We start from the raw sequence: 15,424 nt of genomic DNA, 5'->3' as shown, positions 1-15,424 counted from the left end.
ACCTTTTCACTTCTTAATGAACAGGATGTCTTTGACCTTGTCAATAAGTCTAGACCCACCACCTGCCTTCTTGACCCTATGCCCACCTCATTGGTCAGGGCCGGCCTACCTGCCCTCTGCCCTCTCTTGACACAAATAATAAATTCCTCCCTCTCTCTGGGCTCTGTTCCTCTGCCTCTCAAAACAGCAGCCATCACTCCTGTTTTAAAAAAGCCTGGGGCAGCCGCAGAGGATTATAAGAACTATCGGCCCATCTCTAACCTCCCGTTTATTGCAAAGCTCCTGGAGCGCACAGTTGCCAGCCAGCTCCAACAGTACCTCACATGCCATGGCCTCTGGGAAAAGTTTCAGTCTGGCTTCAGGGCCATGCACAGTACTGAGACTGCCCTGGTTAAGGTTGTCAATGACCTGCTATTAGCTGCTGACTCAGGCCATGTCAGCATTCTCATTCTCCTTGACCTCACAGCTGCTTTTGATACTTTTTGCCACAACCTCCTACTCACTCGGTTAGAGACCTTGCTTGGTGTCACTGGTGTTCCATTGGCCTGGTTTAAGTCATACCTCACTGACAGAGAACAGTTTGTCTCAATTGGGAATTTCAGATCTCCAAATTCACCCCTCTCACATGGTGTCCCCCAGGGCTCTGTCCTTGGCCCCCTGCTGTTTTTAATCTACGTCCTTCCCCTAGGCCACATAATACAACATCATGGGCTCAATTTTCACTGTTACGCAGATGACACCCAGATTTACATTCACACCAAGCCCGCTCACATACTATCATCATCCAATCTGGTCAACTATCTAAATGCCATTAACAACTGGATGACTCAAAATTTCCTCAAACTCAACCAAGATAAGACTGAAGCTATTCTCATTTCCACCCCTAACATTCTAAAAAAACTTGAACATCTGCAGCTATCTATCCCCGGCTATTTCACAACAACCTCTGCTGAAGTTAGGAATCTGGGCGTAATCCTTGATCCTACTCTCTCATTTGAGTCACATATCAAAAGCATCACCAGGGTGTCTTTCTTCCACCTCAAAAGCATCTCCAAACTCCGGCCCTCCCTTAACGCATCTACATCAGAAACCCTCATACATGCCTTCATCACATCTAGGCTCGACTACTGCAATGCTCTACTGTGCGACATCCCGGCTAAAACCCTGAACAGGCTGCAGTATGTCCAAAACTCCGCTGCAAGGCTACTCACCCGCACCAGGTCCTGGGATCACATTACTCCCATCCTCCAGCACCTGCATTGGCTTCCTGTCCACTACCGCATTCAATACAAAATCCTTCTCTTAGTCTACAAATCCCTACACAATCTGGCCCCATCTTACCTATCAGATCTCCTTACCCCATACTTGCAATCCCGCACCCTCCGCTCTACAGACGCATGTCTTTTAACAGTCCCCACAACGCGTCTTCGCTCCATGGGTGACAGGGCCTTCAGTGTGGCAGGTCCTAAACTGTGGAATGACCTGCCGCTCGTGATGCGCCAAAATACATGTATGTCCACTTTTAAAACTCAATTAAAAACACATCATTTTAGCTTAGCTTACCTGTCAGCCCCCTGATCTCTACTTGCACCGCCTCTTTTATTTTATTTTATTTTATTTTCCCTGTTTTTATCTGTCCTCGCTTTGTGCTCAGTGTACTGTTGTGTGTGTCTGGGGGTGTTTTTGTGTCTGGGGGTGTTTTGTGTTTTGTGTTCCTTGCCTATACCTACTTTGTACAGTGTCCTTGGGTACCTTGAAAGGCGCTTCTCTAAATAAAATGTATTATTATTATTATTATTATTATTATATTTTGTCCTGCACCTAAAACACGTTCTTTTGTTGCAAGCACAATAGAAAAGTTGTCTGGTGCAACCAACGATCCACTTAAAAGGCATGTTAACATATTTAAATATTAAAACTAACAAACAGGTGTAACATTTTCTTTCTTTGCCCTAGTCCTAGGCAACACTTCAGCGCTGTGGTTGTGTAGAAAATGTAAGTCGTTAAACTTATTTTGAGCTCAGGTGATTGGCAGATACCTGTAATTTGAAGGTACAGAAATAGACACTGTACTCGATCCATCGTACATGACACTCAGGCCAAAATCAGCTCTGACAACTGTTTGAAATCCACTTGCATAGACAGACACAAGACTTCCATTCAAAAGAACAGGCAAGTTTCTTGTTACTCCATTTACCTATAGGATTGGAACAAAAAATAAAATTGGAACGACAAAAAAGTTTCTTGACAAAATACTGAACCCTGGTGGCCGATATCAATAAAGGAATGTGAGAGTTTAATCGTTTTATAGTAGTACACAGTATTGTCTGATACCAAAGAGTAAAGAATGGTCTCTAGTGAATGTTAGTTTGGCTTTTCAGGCTGTTTTCACAAAATTATACGAATCACAAATTATTTGGACATGGTTCAGCTCACCTCCACCATACCACTCCTGCCTCTGGACATGTGCACTTGATAGCCCCACACATTCACAAAAACGTCAGCGGTGATGGAAACTGGAAGCCCGAACCACGGCTCGTTCTTAGCTTCCACAGAAAACTCTCTGAGACCGCCGGTCACGTTACAAGCTGTCGCCAGGACATAGCGGCAGGTTCCCTGGAAGTTGTAGGCCATGCCATCAAAGGTGAAGTAGTGAGGATCTCCGGAGGCAGAGCAGGTGCCGTGAGGGCTGGGGTGGCAGCCAAACTCGCCCTCCACCACACGGCAGGACTCCTGAGGACCACAGGAGCTGGGGGTACAGTGGACTAGCCCAGTGGTGCCATTACAGGTACAGAAGCTCTGACACAGTTCGCTGTCCCAGAACTGTTCGCCACTTTGGCGGTAGCGTCCTTGGTGGGAGCATCCACAGGCTGTAGGTGGGACACACTGGTTGCCATTGAGGACAAAACCGTCATCACACTGGCACCCATCCTGGCACTGAGTGTCACAGGGGAAGGGGAACGAAAGGCTGGGGCAGGCGGAAGGGCAAGAGCTTCCACAGAGTTCATAGTGGCTGTTTAGAGGGCAGGTTTGCACTAAAGAAAAACAGAACAGTTAATTTAAAAGAGTTATTAAAACTTAAGTTTTGGAACAATACCATGCCCCCATATCATTCTATTTCCCACGCTGATCTATAAAGGTGTGTCCTAATCCTCTCTCTCTTTCTCTCTCAGTTCTCAACACCTACTAACCCATCCCTCTTTTTTCATTTCTTCTACACATTCTTCTTCATCCAGCTACACATTTATCCCCCCTCATGTCTTTCACTCAAACCTTTTCATCCGAACCACTCTACCTACCTTTTCCATCCCATCCTGTCAACCCTTTTCATCAAATCCCTCAATGCTTTTCATTCCATCCATCCTATCTCCTCAACCGTTTTCATCCCATCTCCTTGACCTGTTTCTTCTCATCCCCTTTGACAGTTCTCATCTCTCCATCCATTTCTTTCATGTCCTGTCTACCAATAAACTTCTTTCCATCAATTAAGGCGTGGTTTTCTTTGCTTACCGCATCCAGTTGCATTCCTCCACTGTCCTAGGGAAACGCTGTTCTGTTGACACATTAGGGCATAATCTCTTAGGACCTCACATAGAGTCGATGCTGGATCACTCGAACCGGTCAGGATCTCCACACAAGCGTCCACCTGCTCCAGTGGGTCCACCGTGGCCCAACACGGTTCAAATGGCCCATGCGGTGAGCTGATAATGCCACAGTACTCACTGGAATTGTAATTAGTTGTAGGAGGATCACGATTCATGTTTTCTACGCAGTCAGCAGCTAAGGAGCCGTCTCGCCAACTGTCCCCGAACTCCTGAGAGCTTTTGACCAGGATGCCATTAGGTGTACGGAAGTCATCGTCTGGGAGACCGTCATTATCACCACAGAGTCCACCAAGTGAACCGTTGTAGACGCCAGGGGCGGTGACACGCACAAAGTGAGGCCAGACTGTCTGCACAGTTACACCAAAGGAAGTCTTAATGATGATGCTGTGGATGTTGCTGTGGTAGATGCGGATACTGTTGGAGCCAGAGCTGAAAGGAAGTCTGATCAGCTGACCATTGACCTAAAAGACATTCAAAACAACTTGTCAACTTCTCCCAGTGACAAGAGTGGTCATTAAAATAACCAGAAACCAGAGTACGAAAGTTTGTCGTATCTTTAAAATGAGATCAACAACATGCAAGAGGGAGAAGAAGGGGAAAGAGGAAGGGGATGAGGAGCAGGACAAGAAGAGGTAAGAGTAGAAGAAGAAAGAAAAAGGGAGGAAGATGAAGAGAAAGTGGAAGAAGAGGCTGATGATAAAAAGCAGATGGGGAATGTGGAAGATGAAAAAGAGGAAGAAGGAAGAAGAATAAGGGGTAGGATGCAGGCCTGGATGAGAAAGAGGAGGAGAGAAAAGAGGATGAACAGAAGTAAATGGGGAAGGAAGAAAGTAGAAGAAGAGAAAGAGGACAAAGTGGAAGAAGAGAGGAAGGAGAAGGAGGAAGATGAAGAAGAAGAACAAAAAAGTGCAACAATTATTCAATAAAACTGTCTCCTATTCTTAGACACTAGATGGCAGCACTGAGCTGACATTACACTTATTTTTATTAAAAAATGAACCCAAACAAAGACACATTTCGTTTTAAAAGGTTAATCACTGACGTATTTTTAGTTTAAACTTTCTCTGGTGTTTTCAACTGATTTATAAGAACAGCAGAGAACATTTCAGGTATTTACCGTCACGTTGCTGCTGTTTGACATCTCAATGGAGACTTGTGTTCCCTGCGCCTCAAACTTTACCATTCTGGCAAAACCCTGCTGACCCCTCGGCTCCTTTTCTGCTGTTACCACAAAGTGCGGGTGACTGGACAGTCCCATTACTCTGGAGAGGGTCAATCGACACGCTCCTGGATACTGGTACGTGAGCCCATCAAACGTATGATAGGACCCCGGGCCTCGTATCCAGCACGTGGAGTAGCTGTTGGGTCTGCATCCTCTAACTCCCTCCTTTACACTGCATGATTCAAGTGGGCCACAGCCATGGGACTGACAAGACATGATGCCGTGACTGCAGCTACAGCGCCTCTCACAGTCGTCGCCGAGGATTACGGTTTCTCCAGAGCGGTAGTAAAGACCCTCAAAGCTGCAGCCGCACTCAGCATAAGGGACGCAGACCCCACCACTGAGGATGTAGCCTGGATCGCAGACGCAGCTTTCCTGATTGGGAAGAGGGCAGTTTTGGTTGGCAGTGGGGTTGACACATGTAGGTGGACATCCTGTGCCTGCAGACTCAAAGTGGCTGTTGGCAGGGCAGGGAATTTCTGCACGGAAAACGAAACAACACTTGACATTATGGAGATGTTACCCAAAGAAAACATTCTGGATGACTGAGAGACGTACCACAGAAGCCAGGCTCCCTCCAGCTCGGTAGCTGGATACCGTTCTGCTGACACTGACTTGCATACACATTCAGGGCTTGACACAGAATGGGCTGGTACCCTTCTCCTATACACAGATCAAACACACAATTCTCCACAAAGGTCTGTGGAGGAAGTTGTTGGTGGCAAGCAGCAAACGGCCCAGAACTGTTCTGGAGGATACCACAATGGGCGGCATCACTGTACAATGATGTTTGAAGCTGAGAACATACAGCACAGTCCTGGCCTGCACACTGGGCCTCACAGCCGGGTTCATCATCCAGTCCCCAGCTGTTGGCAAACACTACATCAGAGTCCACAAGCTCGCCGTCACGGGTTCGGAAGTCATCTTGAGGGTAATCGTTGAAGTTTCCGCAAAGGCCACACGTTGCGTTCTGGTAAGTGTAGGGCAAGCTGATCTGGACATAGAAGTCTGAGTCGTAGGATACCAGTAAGCCGAAGTCGGTGCTGACAACCACAAAAAAGCCTGACTCATACACCTGGATGGTTCCGTTGCTGAGAGAGAATGGAGTCGCAGCAAAGTTTCCGTTAACCTGTAAAAGCATAAAAAAGATGATAAGAGTTAAAAATATGAACAAAACACAAAAACATGGAGGAAAGTGGAAACCTGTTTTTTAACACGAACCTTGGCCTCACCATGATGCCCTTTGACAAGCTCAATGGTTTCATTATACACGTACACTTTGACCAGTCGCGTCCAAGAGACATGAGTGCTGCCTCTGTGCTCGTTCTTGCCCTCTATCCTGTAGTAGGGCATCCCCATGTTGCACTGCTCAGAGAGAACGTAGGTGCAGGTGCCCTGAAAGTTAAACGAAGTCCCATCGAAGGTGTAGTAGTGAGGATCGCCGCTTATGGTGCAGGCGCGCCTCTGCACCGTCTGGCAGGAGTACTGAAAGGAAGATGGCCGGCAGATCTGGGAGAAGGAGCAGGGCTGGCTGTGACACTGCAGACCGGTGGAAGTGCAGGTGCATTTCCGAGAACAGGTGCTGTCACTCCAGAATGAGTCACCCAGCTGAACAGCTTGACCTTTAAAGAAAATGAAAACAAGGTGAGCTCTGTTACTGGTTAAACAAGATGACCTCCTGTGTTGTTCTGCTGATATGCTGGTATTATCTTGTTGTATCAACGAGAAGGACAGGTGTATCTCCAGCGTTTGTATTTTGTACTTTTACTCTAGTGTCTGTTCTGGTCTCACCATTGAAAGTGCAGCTTCTAGATCCATGGTCAATCCGGAAAGCCCAGCGACCGGTAACATTAACGTTGCTGCCAAGGCTGAAAGCTGAGTTGTTGCCTGTCGCATTACTGGAGAATGATCCAGGGATGATGTAATAGTGAGGAGAACCGACTGTGTCATATCCAGCCTAGAATTAAAAATGAAATGGTTGTTTATTTTTGGATTTGTAGAGTGGAATCCAGTGCATTTTGAATCATCGACATCGGGATCTCATTTGGATTGGACAAGTGTGGCCAGATAGCACAGAGGCACTGATCATGGCAGTACAAGAACAGGCCCTTGGTACAAGAGCCATAGAGGCCAAGATCTACAAGAGCAGATCAGATCCAAGGTGCAGACTATGCAAAGATGCCCCTGAGATGGTCCGGTACATAGTAGCAGGGTGTAAGATGCTAGCCGGGTCAGCATACATGGAGAGACACAACCAAGTAGCCCAGTGTGGAATAGAAGTGCCCAAATCCCAATGGGCCGCACCACAGAAGGTGGCTGAGAACAACAGGGCCAAGGTGCTGTGGGACTTCAGCTTCCAGACTGACAAACAGGTCCAGGCTAACCAACCAGACATAGTGGTGGTAGACAAAGAGCAGAAGAAGGCGGTGGTGATAGATGTGATGATACCAGCAGACGCCAACATCAGAAAGAAGGAGCACGAAAAGGTAGGAAAGTACCAAGGGTTGAAAGAACAGCTGGAACAGATGTGGAAGATCAAGGCAAGCGTGGTCCCCGTAGTAGTAGGAGCACTCGGGGCAGTGACCCACAAACTGGGGGAGTGGCTCCAACAGATCCCTGGAACAACATCAGAAGCCTTAGTCCAGAAGAGCGCAGTCCTAGGAACAGCTAAGATACTGCGCAGAACCCTCAAACTCCCAGGCCTCTGGTAGAGGACCCGAGCTTGAGGATGACACAGATACCACCCTAAGAGGGTGAGAGGGATGTTTTATATATATTTATAAAACCTATAACTTTAGATCAGGGGTGCTTTAAATAGTTCTAACCTGCACAGAACCAGATGTTGAGGCAATAACCCCGTAGTTCATCAGCACAAATGAGTACTGGCCACCAGAGATCAAGACTGCCTGGAATGTTGTTCGCTGAAAGAAGAAAAGAAAAATAAGAGTTGTTGTTGTTTTTATAGTTTATATGATAATAGATCAATCTTTTATCATATAAAATGAGATTACTCACTGTTCCAGTGGTTGGATAGTAGGCCACCTCATACCATGTTGCTACAAAGACCCACGCTGCGCTAAAGTTCAGTCCTGGGAAGTACTCATTAATGTCGGCAGTAGCTTGTTGGAGAACGCTGCCGTTGGTGTACTGGTTGTAGTAGACATGACCAGTGACTGTGTTGTCTAAATCTGTCCAGAAGGGAGCGATGATGTCTCTGGATCCATGCATTGGAAACCACTGAGGTATGTACATGAACCACGGGGTGTTAAAGGTAAGGTGTCCGTTGTGATTGACCTGGGAAAATAAAAATATTTCAATTCATGCAAAAGAGAAAGAGTTGTACGGTTTTCAGTACAAGAGAAATGTCAGCATATAATGTAATCATTCTATACAGTATCTCACAAAAGTGAGAACTCCCCTCACATTTTTGTACATTTTATAATGTGACAATTATATATATCTGACAATACATGAATTACATCTGATGAATATTTAAATATCTTGAAAAAGTAGTTTCTGTTTACATGTTTTAAATGTTCTTGTGTTGGAAGAGATTTGCAGGGGATGAAAAATCCTGCACAATTTATAAAGGCCTTAAAAAATGTATATATGCATGTCATTGCGTGCCAGAAACAATTTTTACGTACATAAATCTGGTTGTAGGACTGTCCGAAGTACACAAAAGGTCGCTGCAGGATAATTCTCGGAGAGCTTCCATCGTCTGATCGAGAGCTTTCTGTTCCCAGGATTGGGTAGAGGGGGCCTGGAAAAGACCAAAGCTGCTTTTAACATTTCTAGATCACCACACCAAACTATTAACATCCATCATCCTCCACGCCTGGTATGTCACAACAGGAACAAAACAAGAAAAGCACAGGTGAATACAAACTACTGAGAAACAATCAGGATTCCGTAACTGAAAGTAAATACAGCCAACATGCAGTGATAATGAAGTACAAAACCTTTTTGACACCAGAGTGTTTGCTTTAAGTCCAAACATAATATATAAGCATGTCACTGTATCTTCAAGTGTAATCCCGAAGTATCTGGACTCAAAGAATGAAAAAGAGCTTTGCTCAGCTTACCTGAATCCTGGGGAGTCACTCCACCTATAAAAAAAAAAAAAACGCACACATTCAATTAGCATTAAAATTAGAAACAGCAAAGATCAGTGAATTTAAGTTTAAATTTATTTATTTGAATTTGTCTCAGATTCTTACTGATCATCCCCAGAAGAAGCACAGGCAGCAGGATTTGATTTGCCATTTTTCAAAGTTCAAAAGTCAAACCTGCAAACACATTAAGTAAATAAAAAATAAAATATAAAAAGTTAAATAAAATAAAATAAAATAAATAAAAAAATAGATAAAAATAAAAAGAGGTTTAAATGCATGTCGATCTAATGGCCATGAATGCTATATTCATTAGAGCTAGAAGAAACTGTTAGACGTTTGCAAATAATAAAAATTTAATTAAATTAAAATGTACCTTCTCGCATGGGCTTCTTCTCCTATTCAAACTACATCACAAGTCAAACAAGATGGCCACTCAAAGTCTTTATATAAACACAAAAGCTGGCACGGGTCCACAGAGCTGTTGTTTTCCCAGAACAGGATCATTCCATTGTGCTTTGGGAATAATAAGGATCACGTGGGTCACCGTGATCAGCAGTAATTAAGGAAATGTTTTAATTAGTGCCGAGTGCCTATGACACGAGGCCACTCCTCCCATAGCAAGCTATGGGAGGAGTGGCCTCGTGCCATAGGCACGAGGCCACTATTGATCTTCTGCGTGTTTCTTTGCAGTTTTATTTTTACTTATTATTCATTTTCCGCCCTTTTTCGCCGATTAATGCGGCCCGAACCGGCGAGAGGACCCCAACACATGATATATCAAAACGTGTGTTTTGATCCCGAATCCCGTGCTATTACTTTTATAAGGGATTCGTGAGTTTTTCGCGAATTTATTCGCGAAAAACCGCGATAAATTTCCCATTGAAATGAATGGAGAAGCCCGAAAAAATAAATAAATCAACAGACATTTTCAACAATGAACTGCTCTGGCATACTTTAACCGAGAGACTTCATTTGAACTTTAAAACGTAGGTACTCTTGCCTTCTCTTCAGAGATTCACTTCACTTATCGACAACTTTTACCGTTTTTAAACTATGAAGCCTCAGAGTTGTGTAGGTTTTTACTCAAATTTCAGGGTTTATAATGGGTGTGTATTGCGCGGAATGTTTGTGCTAGAGTGGATGACATCATCAGCTAGAGTGAGGAGGAGAGAAGAAAATTAGGCAAAAAACTGTACAGAAACTGCTCCCATGGCCACAAATTTCACACGACAGACATAATTTATACATAGAAACGTAGGAAAATTTGTCTTCTCACTCATATCCGTCTGCTAAAGCTGTAAGTCTTATAGTTTTGGCGTCAGACACAAAGATGCGCCAGCAACACCCATCCACAGCTCCATAGACTGCCATGTTAAAAAGGCAGGGAAATTTCTGGAGGAAAGCAGAAGTAACCTTTTTTGAATCGCTTTAAATAGGTCACATTTCTTCATTTTACCCACAAATTGCATATGTAGACGTTCAGGAAAGCCTCAAGATGCCCAAAGTTAAGTCGGTTCAATGATTGGAAATACGGTTTGGCCACAAGTCCTTCCTGTTCGAGGCGTTTTTTCAGCATTTTCTCTCTCTCTCCCCGTCTTCCAACTGACATTCTGACAGGAGCAGTTGACCCTGGTAGCCATGACAACCAGACCCCAACCAGCTTACACACGTTCACACACGCAGCTGCTGGAAAACATGATCTGCCAAAACATTAAAACCCCCTCAAACCATTACTGCAGTACTGTAGGGGGCCAGAACCTGACATTATGACCCCCCCACTCCAACCCCCCCCACCCCCCCTCCCACTATAGCATTACAGACACAGACTGCCAAAACATTATGACCACTTAAGCCATTACAGGACTATAGTTGGGCTGCAGAATCTGACACTATGACCCCCCTCCACTCCATTTAAGCATTACAGTAATAGACTGCCAAAACATTATGACCCCCTAAACCCATTACAGGACTATAGTAGGGAGCCAGAACCTGACACTATGACCCCCCCACTCCAACCCCCCCACCTCCCCTCCCACTATAGCATTACAGACACAGACTGACAAAACATTAGGGACTCTCAGACTGTTACAATGGGGAGACTAAACCGCGGAGTTAGCCTCGAGCTAACCGCGAGCTAGCCTCGAGCTAACGGCAAGCTAACCGGGATTTAACCGCGAGCTAACCGGGACTTAACCGCGAGCTAACCGGGATTTAACCGCAGACCCGCGGGAGTTTGCCGCGAGCTAACGTGGAGGCTAGTGGGGTTAGCCACTAAAACTGTGTCAAACTGAAAAATATATTATTCCACCACATAAAGTAGGAAACATTTATGGCTTGCAACAACATTAATGACAGTATATATATATAATTGGAGTAATTTAATATATGATGTTTTTAATGAAATAAATAATGAGCTGTTGGACACTCATAAGAGTTATATTAAGTATGTTACATAACATTATTTGACAGGTCTATTTGTCTGCATATAGTATTCCTCCAGCTGATCCAGACAGACTGCAGTGATGTCCAACGTGAGACAAAGAGCTGGACTCACAGGACAATTTGAAGGTCTTCACTTCATCGCTGATTCCTTGTTACAGCCTGGATGTGTTAAGTTTAATATTGATGTTTTTCTAACTGTAAGACTGTGCCGTAAACTGTTCAACTATTGCTCAGGTAGGAGTAATGAGTTTTATTGTTAAAATTATTATGATTAACGATCAATTATCACGATTTGCTCGTTCTTTGTCTGGGGATCCTAGTGAGGACACCCCTCTTAAAAGTGGGGGTGTGACGATCCGTCCCGCTCTCTTCCTTATTTGATGCTGGCTTTCAGGTGGAGCTGGGAGGGGTCTGCTGCCTGTACCTGCCCTTCAGTTTGTAGAAGGCGAAGCATAAAGGACGACCCTTATCAGTGTCTCTCTGTCTCTCAGCCAGACCTACTGCATCCTCCTCATCCTGTTTGGTTTGTTGTACCCTGCATGACATCAAACTCACACCCCTCCTGTCAGTAGGAACCAGGCCTTAAATGACTATTTGAGTTGTGCTTTTTGTTATAGCTGCTGCTCATGGTAGTAAAGACATGCTACTTAGTAAAGACATGCTAATTGCTAACATTAGTGGCTAATGCTTTACTACCAAGAGCGGCCAGCGTGCTAGCTGCTCATGGTCGTAAAGACATGCTAATTGCTAACATTAGCAGCTAATGCTTGACTGCATGTAAAGACATGCTAATTGCTAACAATTGTGGCTAATGGTAGAATTAGTGGCTCATGTGTGTAAATATACATGTTAAAAATTACTATTTGAGGTGTGCTTTTTCAATACACAACCCCGGCAACAGCCCACTCGGCACTTCAAAAATTTCCGCGGGAATTTTCTAGTTGTAAAATGATGTTGGTGGAAAACGAATATTTATTGTTGTTGATTTATTTATTCTCAGTAAAATAAAGTAAAATTTTGATATTATCAGTTTTCACAGCAGCCTAACCTCCTCCTGTCTAAAGAACAATTACAAAAGGTTGGTTTGCCTGATAAAAATAAATAAATAAATAAAAAGTTAATCCTCTCCCGCACCCTTAGAGGTTTAGCTGCACTTTTGGTTTCATCTTCTGCCTATATCTCAGATTTCTGGTTCAGCAGGTGATCTGTGCTCCTGTAACATGTTTTTCCTCATGGTGCAGATATTTCAACTCAAAAGAACATCTCCTCAGGTTGCTCCTTATTATTATGTGATTAATTCATTCATTCATCTTCTGTACCCGCTTATTCCTGTTAAGGATCGCGGGTCTGCTCGAGCCTATCCCAGCTGTCATCAAGCGAGAGGCAGGGGTACACCCTGGACAGGTCTCCAGTCTATCACAGGGCTAACACAGAGAGACACTCACACCTACGGCCAATTTAGAATCACCAGTGAACCTAACCAGCATGTCTTTAGACGGTGGGAGGAAGCTGGAGTACCTGGAGAGAACCCACGCAGACACAGGGAGAACATGCAAACTACACACAGAAAGGCCCAGCTGGCCCATGGATTCGAACCCGGGACCCCAGTGCTAACCACCAAGCCACTGTGCTGTCCCACATCATCATTATCAGAAAATCACATTTTTTGACCGTTTCACAAACTCTCATGAGTCTTCATTGACGTATCTCCCATTAAACATAAAATGAACCCTACACTAAGTTCAGGACTGCACCAATAACTTCAACTATGTAAAGTAGGCGTGGGTTGATTCTTTCACTGATGGTGGATTTATGACTCCTGTCCTCTAAGAGGAAGTACTTGTTATGTTATTGTTATGTTGCTTATGTGGATAGCGGAGTACACTGTAAAAGCTGTAAAAGTTGCATAGATGCATGTTACGCCCCTCTGCACCTCCACTGGCTGTGCAAGTGTCTTTGGCTTGTGCTTAATCACCTTAACCAGCCACACCTGAGAAGACTGAATAAAGGGCCTTGTTGAAGAGGCCTAGGAGGAATCACTTTTCAGCTGCAGACGCTCGTTGGCATCTTTGCGTACATCACAGACAATCACTACTACGTGTACTAGAACGCTACAATCTACTGTGACAGAATATTTATTTATGTAAAACTGAACATTAAAATGAGTGTACGTCAAGGGGGTCGAACTCGTTTTAGTTCAGGGGGCCACATCCAGACCAGTTTGATCTCAAGGGGGTGGGACCAGTAAGATAATAGAATAATAAGCTATACATAATGACAACTCTAGATGTTTCCCTTTGTTTTAGGGCAAAGAAGAACACTATGAAAATGATAAATATCCTTTTACAAAACATTTTATGAACAACCTGAAATTTCATAATGAAAATAAGTGAAATTTCACTGTTTAGTTCTGGGTCTCAGTGTTGTGTTACGACGCCTAGTAGATAAATTAGGAATAGCATTTATTTTTAATGAAAATTTGCAGTACAGTAGTGTAGTGGTTAGCTCTGATGCATCTCAGCCAGAAGGTTCTGGATTCTAATCCATAGTCCTTCTGTGTGGAGTTTGCATGTTCTCCCTGCGTCTGCGTGCATTCTCTCCAGGTTCTCCAGCTTCCTCCCACCGTCCAAAGACATGCTGGTTAGGTTAACTGGTGATTCTAAACTGGCCGTAGGTGTGAGTGTCTCTCTGTGTTAGCCCTGTGATAGACTGGAGACCTGTCCAGGGTGTACCCCACCTCTAGCCCAATGACAGCTGGGATAGGCTCCAGCCCCTCCGCGACCCTTCACAGGACAAGTGGTTACAGAAAATGAATGAATGAAAGAATGAATGAATGAATTTGCAGTCAACCATTTTAAGCATTCTTTGGATTACTGTAATCATGCCACAGTTTGAGCATTTTATTGAAGATGACATGTTGCCCTTTATAGCCAATATGGCGCCATTACGGTAATTTCACCTGCGCCTCTCCTGTAAGTTCTTTACACTCTTATAACATGCAGTAAAATGGAAATATATGCCAGATACTGAAAGCAAAAACCAAACCATTTACTCACAGGACATCTTCTGAGCTTGTTATTGTTAAAATAAGCAGAAACTGTCCAGGTGGACATTTAGAGGCTCAGGTGTTATGGGTTTTATTTCATTTTCTAGCACTTTACAAATTCATCACCGTGCTGTATGTTTGACATCCCCGGTGTACATTAGGGTTTGACTAGAATTTACATCGGGGGTCTCAAACATACGGCCCTAGGTCCAAAACCCGAACACCAGAGCATCCAGTCTGGCCCTACTGATACTGGTCCAGCCCACTTGGGATCAAACTGCATGTGGCCCCCTGAACTAAAATGAGTTTTTCCTTCTGCTATGTTTTCTCTGAGAGTGTCTGACTCCTTTGTACCATGAACATCTAACTCAAAATTATTTTCCTATGAGGTGACGGAACACGAACAAAAACTTGCTTCTCAGTGTTGATTTACTGACAGTGTTCCAGCCAAACCTGACCTGAACCTCAACACATCTTAAACATCTTTTTGTTTTTCTAATAACTCAGAAAAACTTCACTCTCAGAAAACCTTTTCGTGCACGAATTTTCGTGCTAGGGCACACGGTTCTTGAGATATAAGCCAAAACGCATTTGAGTTTTTGAGTTATACTGTTGCACGCCATAAAAATGAATTAGTCATTAACTTTGTAATCAATAACCTGTTCCCTATAGTCCGTATTGCACGAAACTTGGTGGGCTTGTAAGGAGTCATCCACAGATTATTATTGTCAAATTTCAAGTAGTTTACTGTGGTAGTTTGTGAGATATAAACATGTAGTCGTTGTAACGCCCAGCCCGAATTTCACGAAACTTGGCATAATTGTATGCAAGCATATTACAATGACGGTTGCTAAGTTTCATAAGGATTGGGTGAACACTTCAAAAGTTATAGGCCTTAAATTCATATTAAATGTTTCCGTGTCGCCTGTATTAGCTTTGGAGTTATACTGTGCCACACCGTAAAAATTAATTAGTCATTAACTTTGTAATCAAT

General features: G+C 43.9%; 1 protein-coding gene across 1 annotated transcript in view; it reads right to left on the bottom strand.

Annotated features, from left to right (window-relative positions):
• LOC311504322 (alpha-tectorin-like) overlaps positions 1–9,093 on the bottom strand; it is a gene marked incomplete at its 5' end in the record, with an annotated part of 51,465 nt that extends 42,372 nt beyond the window's left edge. The window contains 12 exons of the mRNA XM_084567340.1: positions 2,040–2,197; positions 2,437–3,035; positions 3,511–4,066; positions 4,723–5,306; positions 5,386–5,956; positions 6,049–6,449; positions 6,619–6,784; positions 7,653–7,748; positions 7,843–8,121; positions 8,475–8,590; positions 8,913–8,936; positions 9,048–9,093. Coding sequence (XP_084423466.1) covers positions 2,040–2,197; positions 2,437–3,035; positions 3,511–4,066; positions 4,723–5,306; positions 5,386–5,956; positions 6,049–6,449; positions 6,619–6,784; positions 7,653–7,748; positions 7,843–8,121; positions 8,475–8,590; positions 8,913–8,936; positions 9,048–9,093 — 3,596 coding nt within the window. The remainder of the gene's footprint in view (positions 1–2,039; positions 2,198–2,436; positions 3,036–3,510; positions 4,067–4,722; positions 5,307–5,385; positions 5,957–6,048; positions 6,450–6,618; positions 6,785–7,652; positions 7,749–7,842; positions 8,122–8,474; positions 8,591–8,912; positions 8,937–9,047) is intronic.
• Positions 9,094–15,424: the final 6,331 nt, after the last annotated feature.

This window comes from Chelon labrosus (genome assembly GCF_963514085.1).
Source record: "Chelon labrosus genome assembly, chromosome: 19".
Taxonomy (NCBI): domain Eukaryota; kingdom Metazoa; phylum Chordata; class Actinopteri; order Mugiliformes; family Mugilidae; genus Chelon; species Chelon labrosus.
This window is presented reverse-complemented; position numbering and strand designations above follow the sequence as displayed.